General features: G+C 34.8%; 2 protein-coding genes and 1 long non-coding RNA gene across 14 annotated transcripts; 1 reads left to right on the top strand and 2 right to left on the bottom strand.

Annotated features, from left to right (window-relative positions):
* Positions 1 to 989: 989 nt before the first annotated feature.
* LOC129312897 (probable LRR receptor-like serine/threonine-protein kinase At1g56140) lies at positions 990 to 8,987 on the top strand. Of its 10 annotated transcripts, none has more exons than XR_008593759.1 (6): positions 990 to 1,388; positions 2,194 to 3,248; positions 5,078 to 5,622; positions 6,168 to 7,370; positions 7,891 to 8,041; positions 8,491 to 8,987. XR_008593759.1 is itself a non-coding variant. In XM_054955674.1 (4 exons), the coding sequence occupies exons 2-4, from the start codon at positions 6,211 to 6,213 to the stop codon at positions 8,869 to 8,871; spliced, it is 594 nt and encodes a 197-aa protein (XP_054811649.1). In that variant the 5' UTR covers positions 2,194 to 5,622; positions 6,168 to 6,210; the 3' UTR covers positions 8,872 to 8,987. The 10 variants fall into 10 exon arrangements, 4 of the variants coding, with proteins under 4 accessions (XP_054811649.1, XP_054811652.1, XP_054811651.1 ...); XR_008593762.1 differs by having other exon boundaries at positions 2,194 to 5,622; positions 6,168 to 6,272; positions 7,262 to 7,370; positions 7,894 to 8,041; XR_008593760.1 differs by having other exon boundaries at positions 2,194 to 5,622; positions 6,168 to 6,272; positions 7,262 to 7,370.
* Positions 8,988 to 9,054: 67 nt separating this feature from the next.
* Positions 9,055 to 13,694, bottom strand: LOC129312898 (uncharacterized). 3 transcript variants are annotated; one of them, XR_008593763.1, is made up of 4 exons: positions 13,334 to 13,694; positions 12,816 to 13,200; positions 10,221 to 10,937; positions 9,055 to 9,814 (listed from the first exon to the last, which is right to left on the bottom strand). It is a non-coding gene; the product is annotated as an uncharacterized LOC129312898 (long non-coding RNA). The 3 variants fall into 3 exon arrangements; XR_008593764.1 differs by having other exon boundaries at positions 12,816 to 13,186; XR_008593765.1 differs by having other exon boundaries at positions 12,816 to 13,183.
* Positions 13,695 to 14,378: 684 nt separating this feature from the next.
* Positions 14,379 to 21,043, bottom strand: LOC129314188 (probable LRR receptor-like serine/threonine-protein kinase At1g56140; the record flags this gene model as incomplete). Its single annotated transcript, XM_054957550.1, has 10 exons — positions 14,379 to 14,969; positions 16,515 to 16,665; positions 16,785 to 17,013; positions 17,144 to 17,354; positions 17,592 to 17,710; positions 18,188 to 18,346; positions 18,462 to 18,651; positions 19,386 to 19,765; positions 20,133 to 20,197; positions 20,976 to 21,043. Coding segments are annotated over 10 exons (1,959 nt in total), but the record flags the coding sequence as incomplete, so codon positions are not given.
* Positions 21,044 to 23,905: the final 2,862 nt, after the last annotated feature.

Raw genomic sequence — 23,905 nt, 5'->3', positions numbered from 1 at the left:
ATTAGTTCTTCTTGTTAATGCAAGACTCAAGTTGTTTCTTGGAAAATTGAGATCTCAATGGTCGAGTCCATTTAAAGTGATTTCTGTGACATCAAGTGGGGCAGTAGAAGTTAAAGATGAGAAATCCGAGGATCAATTCAAAGTGAATGGGCAAATGTTGAAACCTTATCATGGTGGTGAAGTGGACCAATAGACCACGGTTCATAATTTTTCTCAAGCTCTAAGAGTTTTGACAAAGTCTAGCTAAAGACTATAAAATTAGCACTATTTGGGAGACAGCCTAAGATTTCTTCTCTTTTCTTTGAGTTTAGTTAGTTTTGGTTGTTTTGTTTTTGCTAGGATTTTAGTGTGTTTTATGTTTTTCAAGTGCATTGTGCAATTGCATGTGTGGGCTACTTGGAATCAAATTGTTGGAAGTGAAAATCAAGCTTAGCTATGGAATTTCAAGCAGTTTTGCCATCTTAATCTTCATTGTTAATTTAATTTCCATTGATGATATTAATTGTGATTTTATATGCTTTAATTGAGATCGTTTAAAGGCCTGATTCTGATGTGATTTCATGTTGAGGGTAGTTTGTTTTTTGGTTTGTTACTACTGTTACTGTCTTTACTATTTATGCTGTAGCATACTGGATTATGCTGTGGTATAATTGGACCTGTTATCATCTAGTGAATTCCAATAAACAATTATGTCGTGGCATAATTTGAGGTGCTTCAACATAAATGGTTCCCCTGTTTCTGTTTTTAAAATAATAAACATTTCAGGAAAAAAACCTGATAATTAATCATTTTTAGTAAGTAATTTTTTTAATCATTAGCTGTTTACATGTGTGTGTGTATATATATATTTAAAATAAAAATATAAAAAAAACAAAATGTCCACAGATCCTGTATAGTTCTTTTGTTATTATTTTATTATTATTATTCTTATTAGAATTATTATAATAAAAAAATTTGTTCACCCTCTTTCGGTGCCCCCCACCCGCAGACCCCACCCCATCAGCCCCCACCACTGTCTTCCCTCTATCCACGATCGCTGATCACTGGCCACCGTCTCTGGCCACCTGCGTCAACCTCTAGCCACCGTAATCACTACCTGACGTCTGCTCAAGCTCCGTCGTTCACTATTTTCCAGTTTTATTTCCTTTTAGCGTGCTTGCGTCGTTCTTTCCATTCGCTTTTCAGTCTCTTGCATCTCGTCTACCATTTTCCGGCCACTGTGGTTGCTCATCTTACCATTGTCTTGTGCTCGTCTTATCCCTCGTTCGATTTTCAGCTTAACGCCGTGCTGCCGTTCATCCATTTCTGCCACACCATTGACGGCGACACTCCTCAGTTACTGTTTTCACCAACTATCGCCACCAGCCCCTTCATATCTTCACTTCCAGGTTTTCGATTTCGTTCTTTCTGTCACCATTGTTCTTATTACTGCTCATGCCATCCATTTCCTCAGCTTTTTTGGTTTGAGTTCATTTTTAAGTTTCCCTTCTCACTCGTCATCCACACGCCCAGCTTTATTTGTTCTTTGTTTAGACTGAGGTTCTTTCTCATTTAAGTTGCTTTCTTTTAGTTTCTGTAGCTTGTGAATTTGTTCCTGGCCTGAGACTTATCCTCGACTTGAATTTGGCTGCACTAATTCTGCTACTCTGCGTGAGATATTGTATATATTGGGATTATATTGCACTGATTCTTTGCTCTCTTTATTTGAGTTTGATTCGTTTATATCCAGTTGACATTTGAGCTCGTTGCCTTGGGGACTGTGAACTTGATTCTGGATTGTTTTTGGGATGCTGGCTCTTGATTGATACCTTTGTTCTGCGTCCTACTCTTTTTGGGTTTTTTTATTGTGATAAGTGCACTTTGGTTGCTGCTGTCTTTCTCCTGAGTAATTTGGCTTTTAGTGTCTCTATTCTCTCGGTCAATTTGTTCCAAGATATGCCAAATTTTTGCCATTGGTTGCCTTGACTTGGTTCTTTGGATTTTTCTGTTCCTTTTTGAATTTAATATTTGTCCCACAACGTACTATTAGACAGGTTGGCATTCTTCACATTAGTTTTTGTTTTCTGTGGTGCTATTCTTGTCTTATTTTCCTTGGTTTGATTTTTCCGTTTATTAGTTAGTGTTGTTCTTTTGTTGTTTCGTGTCTTTATCCTGTTCTTTTGTTTCTCTTTTAAATTCTTTTTGTTTTTGTAGGAATGCCACCTAAGGAATCCACTTCTAAAAGGAAGACAAAGGACATTCAAGTCCCTTCCGATTCACCAGAACTTCCAACTGAACCAGCCTTAAAAAGAAGAGGAAATTTGATTTTTCCAAGTTCATAGATCGAGTTACGAGTGACAGATTTGACACAAGCATAGCTTCCAAAGACTTCCATGAGGATAGGTTCTTTGAAATCCCTTGAGATAAGGCTATCTTGAAGAATTTAGAGCAGCAAAAATGGACTCAGTTTCTCCACCAATTAGATCCTTATATACCTATCTTGGTTAGAGAGTTTTATGCCAATGCTGCTTCTTGTAAGGAGGGTCACTATTGGGTCTGACATCACAAAGTAGTTGTGAATCCTGCAGTTATCCGTGCTCATTATAAGTTACCTCCAGTGAATGATTGTCATTTTAAAAAGTGTAAAAAGGAGGGCATTATACCTAATTGGGAGATCATCATCCCTGTTCTTGAAAAGAAAACAGCTACTGCTATTGGTTCTAAATTGGTTAGGGATGACTTGTGTCAGCAAGCATTATTCTGGCTTCACTTTGTCTCCCATAATGTCTTGCCTAGCTCCCATGTTTTTGCGGTCACTAGGGATCGGGCCTTTTTGATCTATTGCATTTTGCAAGATTTACCTATTGATTTGTCTGTGTTGATGTTCTTTCCGATCAAGAAATGCATTACTAAGCTATCCGGACAACGAGCTTCAATGATTTTCCCTCATTTACTCACCGCTCTTATGTTGAAGTCTAAGGTGACAGTTGACACATCTGATGACCGCCCTCAACCATTGTCTGCTCTCAAGTATACTTCTTTCAATGCTGGTTCAGATGATGAGGGAGCGGCCCAGGCCCAACCAAATGAGGAGCAACTTGCTCCTGTGACTGAGATAGCACCAGTGGACCCTGTGTTTCTTCTTGCTTCCTTTTGGACTTTTGTTCATGATCGCCTTGATCTCCTTCTAGCACAGCAGGTTCTATTCAACAAGCGGCAGGATATGATGTGGCGTGCCGTACAAATGATGCCTGGTTTTGTTATGCCTAGTACGAAGGATCCCTCTCTCTCTTGTTTAGTTGTTATTTAATCATTGGGGCAATGTTTAATTTAAGTGTGGGGGAGGGAGCACTTACTTTCTTAATTGTTACCTTGCTAGTCTTTGAGTTATTTTGTTAGGAATTAGTTGTCCATATTTGTGAGTAGCTTAAATAGCTTTAAAAAAAATTGAAAATTTTGAAAATCTTACAAATATATTATTTAGGTCAACTTTTTTTTTTTCTTTTTTGTGAATGTTGCTAAGGTTAAATTGATTCTAACTTTAAAGGATTAAGTTTGATTAGGAGTTGGTCCCTTCTTCTTAGAATTTTAGTAAATAGGCAACGAATTAAGCTTAGATAATTGAATGTAGGTTGTCCAAAAAGCTTATGAGAAGCTTGAGCATAAATTTAATATTCTCTTAAGAGGGAGTACATTTATTGTGATTTTATCTCTAGAACTTCTTTTGAATCTTTGTTGAGACTTGCAATAGCCATTTGCATACACAAAAATAATTTAGGCGTTCATTTTCTTAGTTAGTCTGGCCAAATATCCATCCTGTTTCATAATTAACTTTTGTTTCACTCGTTTGAGCCACTTGCTAAGAATTATCCACTTTTCATCCATAAGCCTTTTTGCTAAGAATTATCCACTTTTCATCCATATCTTTTATTCCCGTTTACTACTTTGGTAAGTGCTAAGTAGTACATTTATAAAGGAAATTGAAGGAATTAGAATTGAGGTGGGGATTCAAAAGTGATAGAAAGAAAAGAGGAAAGTGAAATTTACAAAAACAAAGAAGAAAAGAAAAGAAAGTTAGAAAGTGCAAAAAAAAAAATATATATATATATATAGTGAATAAAAAAAATGTCAAATGAAAAAAAAAATCTGTTGATCCTCATTGGTGCCTTTTGTAAATAGTTGCAGTTTGTCCTTCAATTTTCTTATTTCTCACTTAAGATGCTTAGTACTAACTAGAGTATGTAATTTTGATCCATTGAATAATTTCATTTCATCATCATATTTGAAATATTACAACCTTTGAAAAGTCCTTTTAATTTGTGTGTGCATAGGCATAGTTAAGCAGAGATTAAGATGACAAACAAGCATATGGTAGATGGGTTGCAATACGTGGAAATGAGAGAAACACTAACATTTGAACACCTTGAGCGTAGAGTGCAAACACTTGACCGATGAGGGACAACTTGTTAAAAATTATCTTTGTTTAATTAATTGCTTTGTTACTTGCATTCTTGGAAGGTTGGAAAAGTTTCTAATTAAATTGAATCCTTGAAAGTTGGAATTGCTTTTGACCTTAATACATTCACATAATTTGTTGTCATTTTTGTACAGTGATTTTCTTTTGCTTGAGGACAAGCAAGACTTCAAGTATGGGGGTTTGATGACTATTTTCATGTGTTTTTAGGAAATTTTAGGTTCAATTTGGAGTCATCTAAATAAATTTGAGAGAAAATGAGACTATTATTTGAGAAAATGAAAGAAAAGTTCTTTTGAATATGAGGAGGGAGAATTGGTAATATCTTGTTGACATGAATGGATTACTTGAGCTAAACTTTCATTAATGATTTTATATTGTGTGTAAGGTAATCCAAATTAAGACTTAAAGGGCTATATGTAAATAAAGATTGACGATAAAGAAAAAGCATGATTTATGTTACAGCCTAATTAAGTAATTGTGGGAATTATGTTGCAACATAGCCTGATTATGCCGCAACAGTATCGTCAGTTACCGAAACGCATAGCTTTGCAAAAAAATTGATATTTTTAGGTTTCTGAACATTGTTGCTTGTCATTCTTTGTCTTTCTTCATCTCCAACAGCTCCAAATTGACCAGGGAAGAGGGAGAAACACCATGGATGAGGTGGAGAAGCTTGGGTTTCATAGGAGATTAGTGATTTTTGTCCAAAATCACTCCGATTAAGCTTTCTTCTCCTTCACTTCTTCGTTTTGATGTATTTTCTTTTCAGTTTTGCTATTTCCAGAATAATGTGTGGCTAAATCTCTTAGACTTAGAGGAACTATGAACCTATTGATGGATTAGACTCGTATTTACTCATTAGTTATGCTTATTGTTGATTTTGGTTGCTTAATCTTATGCTTTAATGTCTATTTAATGTTTGGCCAACATTAAATGTGATTTTGGGTGTTGGGATTTTTCCTTTGAGAAAGGAGAATTTCTTCTAGACCATAGGATTAAGTAATATGGGATTAGATTTTATCTAATTTGTTGTTCCTAAAGGTCAGATTGGAATTGGGAGGTCTATTCGTGCAAAGAAATTGACTCCTAGGTTTATTGGGCCATTTGAAATTCTGAGAGAATTGGGCTTTTGGCATACTGGATTACTTCATCTCTTCATCTGTCAGGTGTGCACGACATGAAGACTTGGTACTTAGATAGTAGTGCCTCTTACCATATCACTCATCAAAATGTGATCACTGATTCGAATTCTCAACCACACACTAGTACACTTATGGTTGGTAATGGTGTTAGGTTATTTATTGTTGGTCATCCAACTGGTACTCTAAAGTGCAATAATTCTCAACTTTTGTTGAAAGATATGCTTGTTGTGCCTTCAAAACAAAACAAACAAACAACAACAAGCCTTTATCCCACTAGGTGGGGTCGGCTACATGGATTGCAAGACGCCATTGTGCTCTATCATTTATTAAGCTTTTAGAAATATTATTAATTAAGAGATCACGTTCAACAACTTCCAAGAGTGTTCTCTTAGGCCTTCCTCTACCTCTCTTAATCGGACTCAAAGTTATATGTTCCACTCTTCTCACTGGTGCCTCCCTTGGTCTTCTTTGTTGTGCCTTCCATTTAGAAAAATTTGATTAGTGTTTTTGAGCTTGTTCTTGATAATGATATGCTTATTCAGTTTTTTGTTGATCTATGTGATGTGAAGGAACTGAGAACAGGACACATTCTTCTTAGAGGAAAATGGTGTGATGGCTTATACAAAATTGATGGTGTTCCACAAGTTTATGATTCTACCTCCAATGAACACCCGGTAGCTTTACTTGCTGCTTTGGATACTTGGCATAGATGTTTAGGCCATACATCGTGTAAAGTTGTTAAAGATGTCGTACAAATTTATAATATCTCTTTTGACAATAAAGAAAATTTTGACTTCTTAATGCTTGCAATATGGTAAAATGCCCAAGTTTCCTTTTCAATCTTTTGATTCTAAAACTAAAGCACCACTTGAATTAATATATATTGACTTATGGGGGCAGCTCCTGTCACTTCAAAATCTAATTTTAAGTATTATATAAGTTTTGTTGATGATTTTAGTTGTTTTATGTGGTTCTATCCACTTCATTAAAAGAGAGAGGCTCTTTTAGCTTTTCTGCAATTTCAAAAACTTAGCTTGTAGAAAATTAGTTTGATAAAAGGATTAATGCCCTTCAAAGTGACTAGGGAGGAGAAGATTTTAAACAGCATTGGTAGAGTTTGGTGTTTTATTTCATCATCCTTGCCCTTATACGTCATAACAAAATGGACATGTGGAAAGAAAACATCGTCACATAGTTGAAATGGGATCAAGCATGTTAGCTCAGGCCTTAATGCCTTTACACTTTTTATGGGAAGCATTTATGAATGCTATTTATGTGATTAACAGGATACCTACTCCAATATTAGGATACCTACTCCAATATTGGATCAGAAATCTCCATTTGAAGTTTTGTTTGGTTCTAAACCAAATTATGGTGGTTTGAAGATTTTCGATTGTACTTGCTTTCCAAGTTTGAGGCCATATAATAAACATAAATTAGAGTTTTGTTCAGAGAGATATATTTATTTGGGTCCTGGTCCTTCAGATAAGGGATATAAATGTTTATGTCTATTTAGTTGTGTTTTTATCTCGCACCATGTCATTTTTTAATGAAAATGATTTTCTGTATGCAAGCTTAATAACATAATCCTCTTCTTCTAAAAAACTAGACACTAGTTTTTCATTACGAGCGTGGCTTCCACACCTCTGTCCTGACCATGCAGAAATATAGTCTTTATAGACTGCTTCATGCAACGAAGAAAGATTGCATTGTGTCACTTATTTCAACAGTGTTGTTTCATGATGTTGAAGCTACTCTCTCTCAGACTAATAGTAAGTCCAACTCTTTTTAGTTAGGCCTAAATCAATGATGACTCAATTTATGAGGCCCAACTCTCAATTTCTGACTGGTTTTAACCTAGCTTGTACACTAAAACTATTTTTACAATAATAGTATTTGTCAGATACACATAATTGGACTGATCTTCTCTTGTCTTGAACTTTTGGAATGAATGACAATCTAACATTACGTATAAAAAGATTATGTTCTTGAATAACACTTGAAGGAGGTTGAGAAAATCTGCAATAAGAAGTATGGATATCTAACCTTATTTATGTTGTTTGTCCGTGTTTATTTTATTCAAACAAGAAATTACAAAAGTTGTATTTCATTTTAATTTTTCCTTAACTAACACACTATAAATCTAATAAATAAAATGTGTAATAAATATCAGGGGCATTCATAACACACCTTAAATTTGAAACGTTCCTTGTTATGATGCATGGCATTTTTCATTCTGAAGCCATTATGTACATTAATTATTGTGCCACATTAATTATTATGTACAAATAGAAGATATCTTGCTCCGGGGTATGCCATGCGTGGTCACCTTACAAAGAAAGCAGATGTCTTTTCCTTTAGTGTTTTGGCCCTGGAGATAGTTAGTGGGAGGCCAAATTTTGATTCAAGCCTGGAAGGGGAGAAAGTGTTTCTTCTAGAATGGGTATGTGATCCCTCTCTTTTTCCTTTGATTGTTAGGATGCATTTGGCTTATGAAAACATTTTAAATTTTCGCACTCTATCATGAATCATTCTTGGACAACATCGCGGAACATGTCTAAAATGTCTCCAATATCGATTGAGTGGGTATTATATTGAGTAATACTTCACTCACTTTGTTGGAGATTGTGAATAGCTCCCTTTTGTCTGGAAGAGTCCTGATGTGTTCTTATTGTCAAATTACATTTCCTTCACTTCATCCCATATTCTTTTATAGTAGCATAGAACATAGAATCCTGCCCAATCTCCAGGCTCATATAGTGCTGATGAGTTATGACATCATTTGATTCTCATCTTTCCATTTTTTGAAAACTCACTCCTTAACAGCTGAAGAGAATAGGAATGATTTCTGGGCCTTGGCTTAACTAGTTTTAATTATTTTTGGGCTGATAGGCTTGGCAACTGCATGAAAGCAACTCTATACTTAGACTGGTAGATCCTAGACCATCAACAGGTACAAGTTTCAACGAGAAAGAAGTTAAAAGGCTTGTAGGGATATCTCTTCTGTGCACTCAATCATCACCATTGTTAAGACCACCCATGTCCCGTGTCGTGGCAATGCTTTCTGGAGATATGGAAGTAAGCACTGTAACTTCAAAGCTCGGATACTTGATTGACTGGAAATTTGATGATTTGGGCAGCTTCATGACTGGCTTGGCCACAAAAGGATCAGGTACAAGTCAATATAAATCATCCACGAGTACCAGCACAATCAGTACTACAAACCAAGCACCTGAAGTTGCAAACCAAGCTCATCCTACATCACATTCTTAGTGAAGGTAGGTGAGAGTTGATGATTAGTAATGCATGTTTTCTTTTCGGTTCCCCAATTCTATGTATAATATCCGCAAGAGAATGAGATTGTGCTTATAAAATTTGTTGTTTATTCATATCATCACCTCTACATTCCGATGTATTTTCAAATTTTTATTCTCTTTATTTGTGACTTCATCTCTCGTTGATGAGTAACTAATTTTTTTTCTTTTTCAGTAGTATCATCAATATATATAATTATGTTATATTATTCATAAACTATGAAAAGATTACTCATTTCTCAGACTTTATGTGATACATAGGGATTTCATCTATTTTAATATGGTAAGAGACGTGAAATGAAAGTTATGTTCTTATGATAGGAAACACTGCAACACAAGCTCCATTTGTCCGCACACGCAAGCTTCACCCAGTTGCTCATTTTGAATCTTAGACAAGTGTGTACCATTTTTTATATAACTATATGATTGGCTTAAATTCAAGCATTGTTGAGCCTAATTATCAAGTCTAATTGAGAATAGCTCTTGCAAAAACAATTTCAATATTCACATAAATTTGAACCCAAAATTTTGTGCGCATAAATCCATTTATTATAGGGTTAAATAGTTATTTGGACCATGAACTATGAGGCAATTTGAAATCTAAATTCGTATTTGATATATTTTAAGTTCTGAACAATTAAATTAAGAGCAATTTAACTCTTGCCATTAATTTTAAGGAAACCTCATTAATTGTGAACCCTTGAAGTTTCGCTCACTCCTTATTTGTTTATGTCTCCCTCCTATCTCTCTCTCTCCCCCCTCTCTTGCTCAGAAAATGTTGATGCTCTCATATGGAATCGTTCTCTTTTTACATGTTCAACCTCTTGAGGATGCAACCATCAGCATTAGAAAAGCTCCTCGAGAAGTTCAATTCCCTCAATTGGTAGCTCTATGAATCTTGCCTGCAACACCCTCAGTTTGGGTTTAGCATGTGAAATTAGTCTCATAACATGAAGTCTGAGAGACGAAGTAGCGAGGAAGATGATGAAGTGATTCAATTTCACTTTGGACCTAATTTCATTGTGCACCATGCACGCACCACAGCATATGACACAGGCTTTTCTACTTGTTTTTCTTTACGTTTTGACCTTCAAGTGATCCAATTTTACTTTGAATCCAAATTATACTTGAAATTCCAACTAAAAACACTTATTATTCTTCTTTGACCACACACCATGTAAATTCTATTAATGACGCTTAATTATTTAATTGTGGAGGTTAAATTTTTGAGATGTTACAACTCTCCTGTTCTTTTAAGAATTTTGTGCCCAAAATTTCATCAATCTAACAAAGCTAGTAAAAACATACCTCAAGAGAAGAAGTGAAAATATTGCTGCTTCATTTTCTCCTCGATTTCTCACGAAGCATCATTGAGAGTCATCCCTTTCCATATCCTGAATCATGTCTAAGGTAGCATAATAGGCAGCGGGAGAGGATGAATAACTATTATTATAATAGTTGCAATCAAATCTATAAAAGCAATAAGCAACTTCATGACTAACACGTGTACAAAGATGACAAAACTTCCCATTACGTGCATTATGTCCTCTGCCTTTACTTCCTTATCCACAACTAGAACCACGTCGTTATGAGCGTAAGCCTTGAGGTTCCTGATAATTACTAGAAAAAGAGCGATCAATCTGAAAACTCAAATAAGCAAAGGCCATACCAACTGATTGAACACCATGTAGGTGTTCAAGATGACATTCATAGTTCAATAGATAAGAATGCAAATCGATCTAGAAGAGGTTGGGTTTGTCAGCTAGATGAACTACTATTAGAGTATACTTTGCATCTAAACCTGCAAGAGTTTGCATAACAAGTTTAGATAAGGGAAGAGGATGCCCAGCAAGTGCCATATGATCTGAGAGTCTTCATTTTTCTCAAATATTCTTTCATCTTCATGGAGCCTTTTCTAGTACATGGAAACTTTGTCTTCATCAATGTAATTTGGGATTGAGCATTAGAACATGTAAGATTTGCGACCACTCTACAGAACTCTGCTGCTGTACGACAATGTAACACCTGCATTGAAATCTCAAGAGTCATAGAACCCAAAGGCCAACCATATGTTAATTTATCAGTAGCATGCCAATCATCAAATGCAAGATTAATGATAACTTTATTTCCATTAAAAATGAACTCTGGTGGACATTGTTTCATCTCAATAGTAAAACCTTCAAGCTTATGACTTCAAAGGATAGAGAGAACAAAATTATGCTAGAGTAAATAATTGGATCTGTCCAACTTGACAAATCCTGCCTGATTAAGGCTATTGAGGAGTGGAATAGATTTAGTTTCAACAATAGCAAAGGAAGGTGTGGAAGGAGAAATGGAGGGTAAGGTCACATGAGTAGTAACTGGAGAAGACGAGTGAGCTAGAATAGTTGAAGAAAAGAATGGAGAAGTAGAAGAAAATAAGGATGAGGATGAAGAAGAATGATGCAGAGGTGAAGTGGAGGTAGAGAGAATGGGGAAGGTTGCCATAGATGCTTTCTTCTATAATACCAAATTGAAAAAGGTAGAGAAAGATGTTGGAGGCTCAGTTAATGTGAGTGGCACGACTGATTGCTACTCATTATATAGTACAAGAGTTTGTTACAATAGGGTACATGTCATATGTTCTACAAAATTCTAAATAATGAATAAAGAATATGCTATTACAAAATCTATAATAACAAACATATTCAAGACTTGGACTGGTTGCTAGCCTTCTGCTTTTTGGGCTTCTTATTTGTCTTGGGTTAAACTGTGGGCTGATCATTTTTATCCTTAACATATAGGGACTGAAGCTAACAGCTGGCAACACATACAAGATGCAGCATAATAAAAAGTAAGTAACTGGTAAAGCTTTTTATGGTTGCCCATTGTAGCATCTCTTATTCATGACAGGTCAAACTTTATTAGGGTGTACCCTTCCTTTCCCAAATTAATTTTGGTTCATTAGGGGAAATAAATTAATTTTCCATTCAATAAATGATGATAGAAGAAAATTAACTTTGAAAGAAAAAATTACAATTTATAAATTATCATATATTATAATTACCACTTACAAGTTCTATTTATAGGACCTTAAATGTTCTCTTTGTTGTTTCGACGTTTGCTTTCCTTTCTGTTTTACATGTTTTGCAGATGCTTGTTATTTTGCAATTTGGTTTGAATGAAGTATTCCTTTAGGGGGGAAAAGATTTATAGGACCCTACAAATTATATAGCATTTGATAGGGTTTTCATGTAGATAATCTCTTCCAACCATATTCATTTTCTTCAATACCTTTAATGTTTTATCTATGTATGGCAAGCTAAAAAGCATTACTAAAAATGTTGTATCTGTATATAGCAAGCCAGAATGAAATGCCTGATCAATAATCACAGACAAAAAGAACCTGAGAAGAACATTATCTCTCCACATTATACTTTATACGTACAGATACAAAACTTGTTTGACTGTCCACCTGAATATAAGATCCAAAGGCAGTGGAAAGGAACACTAAAGATCCAATAAGGGATCTTTAACTCTTCAAAATTTGAATTCATGTTCCAGCTCCATTTTTTCCTTACCCAATAGCTAAAATGGAAACAAAGAAGACGACTTTATTTTGAAGAAAAAACAATGAAAATAACTAATGAAAAATTGAAAGAAAAGACAAAAGAGAAAGAAAACAGAAATAAAAGAAGCCAAGCAATGCATAATTTTATTTTGGACCCAACAATTTTAGCATGAAAAACTTGTACAATTGTGAAACACATGGCTTGTGTTAGTTCAGGTGCTCTTCTTCTTCTTTTCTACAAAGCACGTAGAATACAGTTAAAAAATTAATTCATATTACCATCTTGCTATCCAAAACTTTTCCAAGCCAAAGAGTAATACTAATGGAATATAAATTGATTTAACGATACTTACTTTCTTGAATGGACAAATGCATTTATATAAAGCATTAGCCCTTAAGGTCGTTGTTCACTGAGTCACCTTCTTATTCTTACATGAGACTTCCTGCCGGTGACTCTAGTAGGTTTCAACCCACTGCTTCTGATTTTCTCTCCGACTATGGCTTCACATCTGCATCTTCATCTTCTTGTAAGTCCACTGCTTCTAAAACTCAAGTCCCGGCAGTTTGAGGTTCGCCTCCACTCTCCACAACATTGTTTGACTCCTCATTGAGGTTCTGCAACAAAATCTGTCTAATGGATTGTGATGATAACTGCATATAAACTCAAGTCCTTGGTCATCAAAATGTTGTACGTGCTCCTGCCCCACACACTTTCGTGCTCCTTCTATTCATTTATAGCTTTAAATTTTGAGCAAAGCATCAAACGAAGATGGAATAGAAGATGAAGAAAAGTGTAGAAAAAGATGAAGATGGAAAAGAAAGAAAGAAAAATAGCAAGAGGAAAACAATAAAAAGAATGAAGAAATCCCACCATGGAAATTGAGGAAGTGATATTCGAGCCAACGAAGAGAAATCAGAGCCAGCAACAGTGGTTGCTGCAATTTTTTCTGCGAGCTCAATGAGGCATGGAGAAGAAGATAAATAAAGACTAGATATGGGGAGAGAGAGGTGAGAATGATTTGGAGAACAGCTGAATAGAGAGGCAATATGTATGAGATTGGTTTGAACCGAAGAAAGCAAAAGGGGAAATAGAGAGAGAAGAGAAAAGAGGAAATATATGTTAAAAAAAAAAAATGGACGGCTCGAACTAGCTTCAGCACAACCGATACGTACCATGTATATTAACTGAAAAAACAGCTTAACATATACAGCTTGCACAAAGCCCAAAGCAAGCCGTGTTAACACCCCCAGACACAACCCAAAAATGGTTTTACGAACAGTGAAATGAGTCTCATGCCATGAGTAAAAGCACTGGCGTGGAACTCTATTCTATGATATATTGATTCCATTGTGTGCAAGAAACAATAGAGTGGGCTTTTGACTTTGTGAGGCAGGATTTTGACCATTTTGATATTCTTAGATTAGTTATACCCCAATTTGGTCTCTCCTCCACGTAACAATCTCCAACATGTGTAAGAAAGAACAGAGTCCGACTTTCATTTTACCGTAGCATTTCTAAAGAGCAAACCAAGAATTTGATTCCTGAGTTGTCATGCCAATCTAGCGTCAGCATTCAAAAGTTAATGAGTATGAATTTATTAACTTGCAAATTTGCTAATTTTGGAGAACTAAAATTTAATTAGCCAAACAACAATTCAAGGACAAATTGTTAATTTATTCATTTTCAAAATAAAATAAGATGAGGATGATATTTTGACAAATAATTGAAAGAATATGCAATATAAACAACTACAGTTGACATAGTCTTTAATCCTAAAAAATCAGCAACCACGGTATTAACTAATGCACAAGTTCAATGAAGGGAAGTAAGAAGATGGAAAAACTAGAAGCAAGTTGGGAAATAATGAAACTAATAATACAAATGAAATTCCAACCCAAATAAATAGCCCAAAAGATTTAACCATACATGGGGAAATAAAGGTTCTAATAAATAGTATATATTAAGAAAAGAAAATGGAAAACCAAATTTTAGGAGCACAATCTCATTCTCTTCTGAATACTATACACATGAATTGAGAAAAAAAAAAAATCAATACTCATTACTTAATACCTTTTCTGGTTCTATTTATAAGAAACAACTTTATATCCAAAGGAAGTCCTTACATGCTTTCACTAGGAGTTTGAAGAAGGATAGGTTTAGAATCATCCACAGGTGTTTGGTTTGCATCGCTAACTACCCTAATACTTTTCTGTTGAGTTGTTCTGACTTGCATCCGATTGCTTTGCCATTGGCCAGTTATGAAGCCGCTCACATCATCAAATTTCCAGTCTGTCAGGTATCCAGGCCTTGAAGTTACAGTGCCCACTTCACTATTTCCCATAAGCATTGCCACAACATGGGACATTGCTGGCCTTAACAATGGTGATGATTGAGTGCACAAAAGAGATATCCCTACAATTCTTTTAACTTCTTCCTCATTGATATCTGATGATAGTTTAGGATCTACTAGTTCAAATATACAGTTATTTTCATGTAGCTGCCAAACCTGCGAGCCCAGAAATCAACAAAACTAGTTAAGCTAAACCCACCACACCAAAATACAAACGCGCGCTCTAGCTATAGAAGTTGGAATGTGAAAACACACACACACTTGCACTGATTGTAATCTAATCTTGCAAGATCATAATGATACCGTAACCATAAGGATTAGGATATTGATAAGCCATTATGGCCGAGGCTCCTCCTCTATGTATAAATTCCCTTGCTCAAATGTACATAATCAAGCAATTGGATCAAATTTCTCTGCAAGGTGAAATGAGATTTTGTTCTGACTCATTGATTGCTTCCGCAAAATGCTAGTGTTTGAACTTTGGATTACAACTTAAGTGCTTGGTTTGGCTTAAGTTGTAAATAGTCATGTTCAATCAATTCTTTTGGAAAATAAGACTGATTTTTATCAAGACTTTTTATTTAACGTTCCTAAAAACTTAGTTAATGTTAGAGCACAATAACGTTGTACAATTCATATAGTTGACCTATCTAGTGAGATAAGGTTAGTTGTTGTTTTTATATAGTTATGTAAGCTGTCGTAAGTAATTGTTATTAAAGGGGAAAAAATCTGTAATAAGTAATAGCCCCCAACTTCAGTAAGCAATTAGAAAAATCCAGGGAAATACAGTAGAAAGCATACACTCCTAGGGAAAGTGAATGGAAAGGAAAAGTCAAGTGTCCCCTAGCGTAGCATCTCGAGCTCCAAGATACTCCATAAAACTCTAGCCTACTACAATTACCCTAGCCGAGGCCATATAACCTATTCTCCTCTCATGGTGTTTTGCCACTAGATTCCTAGTGGCTACTGCCTTCTCCCTCTAATGGACTCATTATATGCCTCCATTTTAGAGTTTGGACCAATTCCCTTGTTTCTTCTTCTCATGTAAACCTTTTTGAGGTTGTTGGCCCAAAAAATAAAAATAATGCTTTTCAAGCTGATGAGAATGGGCTCATTAAGGCCTACTTTAAGAGAAAAAAGCAAGTTTTTTTTTTCTGCTAGGCCTTTATAAGCTCAAGCCGAAAAAACATACTAATCTTAAAATTGATCATTTTTTCAAGTTCAACCCTTATTGATTGGGCTCAGGGTTGAGCCTATAAGCTCTATTTTTATTTTTAATTTTTTTATATTTTAAAAGTTAACTTTTACATTATAATATTTCATATTCTATTTTTAAAGTACAAATTATAATGTTAAAAAATTTAAAATAAGTAATATAAAAGGAACAAAATAAAATCACATTTTATTTACTTTAATTCTATAAAATATTGTAGGAGATCAAATTCCAATTTCTATAAAAAAACTAGACATAAAATGTGCACTGTTGTTATTCTCTTGTAATATGAATCATCCCAAATATTGTTGACCAAGCTATAAAATCAAGAAACATTTAAGGTCATTTAACTTAAGTTAATAACAAACAAGAAAATTTTTTTACTTAACAAAATAAACATATTTTTTAAATAATGAAAACTTACCAGCGAAAGTAGAGAATGAAACTTGCATCCAAATAATATCAAAAAATACATGTAGTATTCATACCCATTCTAGTAGATACATCTTATCCCTGTCCATGCTTGAATCAGAATTTGGTCCCCCACTAAGGATCTCTAAGGCCAAAACACCAAAAGAAAACACATCTGCTTTCTCTGTGAGGTGCCCACGCATAGCATACTCGGGAGTAAGGTATCCGCTATTGACAGTTTAGAATTAATGAAGACAAAATGTATACAAGCATCAGCACTAACAAATATAACATATATAAAGTTACATAACCAAAAAGAACATGGCAATTGAGTCTTGATGACTTACATTGTCCCAGCTATACGAGTGCTAATATGGCTCTTTTCATCATCATATAATTTGGCTAAACCAAAATCAGATATTTTAGGGACCAGCTTGTGATCAAGCAAAATATTACTAGCTTTTACATCACGATGTACAATTCGGAGCTGTGATTCTTCATGAAGATAAGATAAACCTCTTGCTATACCCAAGCAAATATCATATCGTGTGGGCCACTTTAGGATTAAACAATGTCCTATCATATATACAAGCAACATATATGCTAAGCATAGCTAAGAGAAAAATAAGCAAAGACAGTTAAAGATTGAAGTATATAGGTTCACAAACACGCAAACAAGAAAGTAGAAAAGATAACATCATCATACCAAATAATGCTTGATCAAGACTCCTGTTTTCTAGATACTCATAGACAAGAAGTCTTTTATCTCCTTCAATGCAATATCCATATAACTTAACAAGATTACGATGCTGCACACTAGATATAGTAGCAATCTCTGCTGTGAACTGGCTCTTTCCTTGACGAGATCCTACAGACAGTTGTTTCGCAGCAATTTCCCTTCCATCGTCAAGTGTTCCCTAGCATACAAAAAGGAAAATGGTTACTCTCTGAAATGAAGGCTAGAGCTCTAGTTTTAGGAGATGTTGTAGGAGATGTTGTATGATACCATGAAAAAAAGCTTTTTTCTTCCATGTAAAGCCCTGAAAGTTTTTTTGTTTTCACAACCCTAATAAATCTCATTTGTAACATTGGCAATGATAAGGCAGTGATATGCAACGCAATTGTCATATCAAATCCCTTCACAAAGTATTCACCTTATAAACAGGTCCAAAACCTCCCTCTCCAAGCTTGTTGCCAGGATTGAAGTCATTTGTAGCATTCTTTAGCTCAGAATAGCTGAAAGTGTATGGCTTTATATCGACATCTGATAGCTCTGCAAAGTAAACAGGAACAAGGTTGTGATTTTAGAAAGTGAAACAGGTAGAGTTTATGCTTGAGCTGATAGCTCACTTTCTTAAAAAAAAAAAAATTAATAGAAAAACTTCATTCTTATACCTACTTTACCCTTATTCAACATAGAAGAAAAGAAATCAGGTAGCAAAAAAATCAAATCTATTTCTTATACTTGGACTTTTCAAGTAGAATAAAACGTGTTTTTAAAATTTTTTTAATTATATTTGGATGCAGAACCCACACACCGATTAAAGATGCTGTGATGAAATGTCTTGTCATTGTGGACAAACACAAATTACAGTGTGTCCAATCCGATCTTAACAAATTGCAGAAATGAACAAGCACTCTTTATAATCTAAAATGACCTTTATGAATATGTGCAGTTACAACTTAAATTTGAAGAGGTGTTGTTTATAATCTGATATATTACACACACAAACATGCAATGTTTATTTACCTTCATCGCTGTTTCCATGAGACTTTCTTCTCTGAATGATATAGAAAACCACAAGAACAGACAGAAAGCTTACAACTCCAATAGCAACAATTCCCATAATCAGACCGGTTCTTCTCTTTTTAGTAGTTGGAGGTCTGTTACTGACAGTGGGTTTGAAATCTATACAACACATTAGGTAAGTAAACCATACCAAGGTCATACATCAAATCTTTTGGTTTTTTGGAAAATCATAAATTGAAATTCAGGATTGTTGAATTATCTTATAAGGTTTTACCTGGGGTAGCATTGATTGCTGAAATCAGAGGACCGTAAATTGGCACGTCTCCAGTCCCTTTTCCAGCCCAAAAGAGATGGATCTCAAGATAGTTTTCTGATACATGAGCTCGAAATTCCTTTTGGACAGCTCTAAATGAGGCACCCCCAGCTTCCCTTCTTATGTCAAAATTTCTAGAAACACGATTCCCCTGAATGAGAAAAAAAGAAAAGGAACAAATGAGGGAGGAGGAGACCAAAATGAAACGGAAAAAAAGGAAAGAGAGGGGATTTCAAACAGTAGCCACATGAAAAGTTTGTCATTTCAAACACCCAGACATCTTCTTCTTTAAAAGAACTAGTAAGATTCCTCTAGTATCAAAAGAAAAAAATACAAGAATTAGTAAGACAAAGGTCTAGAATTATTATCCGGTGCAACAAATCAAGTGTGCAGTAGCTTTAGAAAAAATGTCATGCATCATATTGGGGATCATTTCAATCCAACATCTTAAGTTGCCATGTGAAGGGCCTTGATATTTTTAACACACTCCATCAAGCAAAGGTCATTTAGGCTTAAAATGGGGGCAAAGCACAGATTTACTTGTCAATAATGGGGTGGAAAAAATCAAGCTCTTGAAAAACTTGGTCATTTATGACTCTAGTACCATGTAAATTATAATGTCAACTAAATAAGCAATGTTGCAAAGCAACGGCCCCTGATGTGTCTCACACACTGATGGAAACTTGGTAGTATGAGATATTAAGTCCCACATTGACTAGCATGGAACAATTAACAGAGTATCTAATGAGCAGGTTCTCCCACCTTAACCACTAGCTTTTAGAGTAGGGTTTTCATCCCACTTAGGAACCCATCACAGATCTTGATATCAAATTTACAATTCACTGGTTAATACAAATTCTGAATGAGCTTGATATAAATGTGCACCTGGATATAAATATCAAAGACCCGTCTTACAAGACTTCTCCATGATGAAGTATTATCTAGAATATATGTTTCTGCAAATTGAAGGGTGACATTGTAATCCCCATTTTCCAACCCCAAGCCATAGTATCTTAATGAAGAAGCAGAAAGCCGGGCTGTCTGGAAAAGCTTTGGATTCAGATCAAGAGTATTAGTGTAATGAATATCAGTATCCACAGAACTTGTGTATTTGTCGCCGGGAAGTAATCCAACATTGCTTACTGCCCATATGTTTGTATCAGTAGCAAAATAAGTAGCAGGGCCAAGTGTCTCATCATCTTTTTCATATGCAATTCCATTTGACGTAATGGGAGGACCACCACAATTGATTGCAAAGTTATAATCTGCATAGAAACATAAAAAATGCTACTTTAATGAATGAAAAAGAGAAGATTAAATTTTCAAAATAAATTTCAGATAAAGTATGAATTTTCTTGCATGTTTGACTATTGCAGATTAATTAAAGTAACGAAGTGAAAAATTATTCATCATTTAATAAATACTACAATATATTACAACTACACTGTTACAGAAGTCTTCCATACGTCATTTGAGTGCATTGGAGAAGAATAAAGTGAGGGAGATTGTTGAAAGGCCTAAGGAAAAGAATGTTGTTGATTGCAAGTGAATTTTCTCATTGAAATACAATGTTTGCCATACCTTCAGTTTTAATGCTTACCATGACAGAAAAAAGATTAGCGTAGTACTTACATCTTCCTATACCGCGATTGCAAGGAAAATTTTGCTGTAAACAATTGAGTCCAGAAGGCAAACCACTGGAAAAGGAAAGAGAGTGCATCAGACAAAAAAAAAAAAAAAATGGATTGTTAAAGTAACATTCATTTAAATACGTAAAAAAAAATAATACAGAAATTAACTTTAAATTTTTTAAAGGAAAAAAAAGTACGTTAAGTAAACCTGTTCTATTCATACCAATCTAAAAGATGTGTAAATATATTTTCCAAGTAGCATACAGAATCAAGAGCTTTGATTTCAAAAAGAAATTTTGGTTGTTAAGGCTTCTATTTCTGACCACCAATCTGTAAATATATTATACACCTCTTGAATGAGCTCCGCTGATCTCCAAGTTTCTTTGTCAAGGGCTAGCTCATCTTTAAGCCTTTAGGTTCCTAGGAATGATTTCTTTGACATACACTCTATAGGTAAGTGTTGACCAAGGCATACCAAACCTTGTGCTAAAATCATTTAATTAAGAGAATGAAAGTAACAAGCATGGAACTGTTGGTCATTTGGTCATAATGACTCTTACACTTCAAGAACCAATTCGTCCCAGAACTTTAAAATGTTAGGTTTTTGGACAAGATAAAATCTAACAGCTAAACTGTAGGAATATGGCAATAATTATAATAATATTCTTGTAAATATTAGAATTAAATATTGTAGATTAGTCATTTATTTGTTTCCTTTCTTTCCCCTCTTATGTATCCCTGATTTTGCGGCCTCTAAGTTAATGGGCCTTATTGTATTTTGTTGTATATATTTTCCCCCCTCCATTGGGATGAAAACAATTCACAAGTTATTTTAAAAACCTACATGGCATCAGAGCTGTGGTTCGAAAAAGTTGATGTCCTATGAAAACCGGAAAGTCGAGCGACTTTGAATCAGTGATCTCCTCTTCCGTCAGACACTGTGACGCTGAGTCCTTCTACCACAACGATGGAGATGCCGTGTCTTGAATCTGAGGAATCATCCAAATCTACTTCGCGTCAGGTCACGGCACCCAGGCTTGAAGGTTTGGCAGTTTTGAGTCAGACGATTGTGCTAGAGAAACTCAATGGAGAAAACTACTGTGAATGGCCTAGTCAATGAAGTTGGCGATTGAAGGTCGAGGTAAGCTTGGGTACATCTCCGGCGAGTTCTCTATACCAGATTCAAAAAATCTAATAGCCATGAAACTCTTGAAATCAGAAAACTCCATGGTTTCATCTTGGCTCGTTAACACCATGCTTCCTGCGATCAAGAAGAGCTTCAAGTTCCTCCCCACAGCTCATGAGATATGGGAGGCCATTTGTGAAGCTTAATCTGATAGGGAAAAAGCATCACAAGTGTTTGAAATCAAAACAAAGCTTTGGGAGTTGAAACAGGGGTCACGAAGTCCAAGTGACTACTATCTCGAAAAGGAATCGATCTGGCAAGTGCTTGATCTGAATACTGATGAAGAGTGGAGATGTGCTGATGATGCTGCTCAATTTCACAAACAAGTGGAGAAAGAGCACTTATTCGAATTCCTTACAGGTCTGAATTCTGATTTTGATGATGTTCGTGGTCAAATTCTAAGTCTGGAACCCTTACTTTCAATCCGTAAAGCATTCGCTATTGTTAGAAGGGAATCTTCAAGACGTAAAGTGATGCTAAAAGATTATTCTCTTCCTCAAACAGATACATCTAAGTCCTTTGCACTTGCTGTCTATGTCACAGATCAAGAGAGTAATAAGGGGAGACCCATTTGCGAACATCGTAAGAAAACAGGCCACATTAAAGACACTTGCTGGGACCTTCACTCTAAACCACCAGAATAGAAGCCTAAAAAAGGAAAAGGTCGAGGATATGCTGTTGAAGCATCCAAAAATGAGGAACCACATCTGACGAATTCATTACAGGATGCTCAAATTTGTAATAACCCCTAAATAATAGTAGTAGTAATAATAATCTGCTGGAGTATTATTTTGTAATTTTCTTAACATGCTTTCGTCTTGTTCTGTAATTTTTCCCATGATCGTTTTTATTCAAATTCTCTTCCTCTTTGTCTGTTAAAATGGCAGAAACAGAGCAAGCGAGACAGCTCTTCAAATCTTGCACCAACCTTCACCCTCCGTTCTTCCTCCTCCATCCCTCATCTTCGCCGGATCCTTTGTTTCTTTTGTTCTTCCTTTCTTCTTCTTCTTTCATTTGCTGGTGTGAGTAAGTGCACTTGGCAATCAAATACTGCTGCCGTGGGTTTGATAGAATCGTGACTTCCTCCTCCTCCCTTCTTTTTGTGCATGAAGGTCCAGTACCTGGTTTGCTATTATTGGAGGTTTGTTTGGTGATTTCTTTCTCTCCTTGTGTGTGTTGTCAATGCCTTCTTCCACCCCTTGTTCCACCGTGCTAATTTAGCAAATTAAATTCTTTATTTTCTTCTCTGTGCTGTTGGCGTGTGTGATGTGTGAGTGCTGGACATTGATATTCCTCTTACTTAGATGTTAAATTTTAAACTCTTTCCTTAGCTTTTTGAATTAGAGCTGTATGATTAAGGGAAGAATTATTTATTTAGCTAATGTTAAATTGAAGGCTTGAGTTCTATTGCTGAACAAGGAAATCATGATTAGGATTATGTTATAACAATACAATTAGTTTGGCTAAGAATAAAAATGAAGATTTGGGAGGCATAAAAGAGGATGCATGGAAAATCGATTCAATTTGTAGAAAGATTTATTGATTTATTATATCTAATAGGGATTCTAGAAGAAGAGAAGCTTGATTAAAGTTGTAAGGAAATTTTAAGCACTTGGTGATATATTAAGTAAGTAAATAACGTTCCCCACTAAAAAGAAGTGATGATATTTTTCTTATTTTATTTATTTAATTATTGATCTACTTTAATTTTTTTATAAATAGATCTTTTTATTGCACCTTATGATTAAGCTGATTTAAAGTATGTAGTTAGCTTATTTGTCATTCGAGTTTAATTATGTAGGTTTTATTGTGGTATTATGCTTTCTTAAAAATATTACTCATGCGTAGATTGGGTCAATGATAGATGAAAAAAGGGGGAAAAAAAAGGTTATTTATACTTTACAGGGTAAAGGAAAATTTTGAATTGTAAGAATTTCTAGACTCCATGCATGACAAAAATGTTTTATAAGATTGAATATATAATGTTGGTTGCTAACGACATTTTTGTTAGCCCATAGTGTGCCATGGAATACCTAACTAGCAGAGTATATTGGAGGTGTTAGCCATGTGTGCTGGCCAATACATGTGAAATGGAGGATGCAATTTCATGGATATAATTCACACATGTTATTTGTGAGCTTTATACTTGCACTTATTTTTTTTATTTACCCTTATGAATTGTATGTCCACGCCTGTTGCTCATTCTGTTTAAATCCTAACAGAAAATAAGTTTTTCAAGTTATATTTTTGTCCTTAAGAATTGTATTTTTATAATTTATTTTATATGAAAGACATATTCCTAATTTGTTAATTATGATTCTTTAGTTTCCCTTTTCTATTTCTGTTACTCAATTATTAAAGATAAATTGTGCAATTATTTTCCAATATCATTGATAAATAGATTAGTCATTTATTTCTTGTTTTATATGTTCATGATTATCTTATTTATTATATTATATGAGGACATTATTTATTGAAAAATTTTCATATTTAGATAGTAAAACTGGACCTACTTTTCAGTAGATCTCGTAGGACTCTTGAGACAAGAAGTATTTTGTTGCTTCATTCACATTATGGATTAATGAAAA

Source organism: Prosopis cineraria, unplaced genomic scaffold, assembly GCF_029017545.1.
Source record: "Prosopis cineraria cultivar Desert tree isolate PC_DT_omini unplaced genomic scaffold, ASM2901754v1 PC6, whole genome shotgun sequence".
Taxonomy (NCBI): domain Eukaryota; kingdom Viridiplantae; phylum Streptophyta; class Magnoliopsida; order Fabales; family Fabaceae; genus Prosopis; species Prosopis cineraria.
The sequence above is the reverse complement of the archived record's forward strand: the minus strand, read 5'-3'. Positions and strand labels throughout refer to the sequence as shown.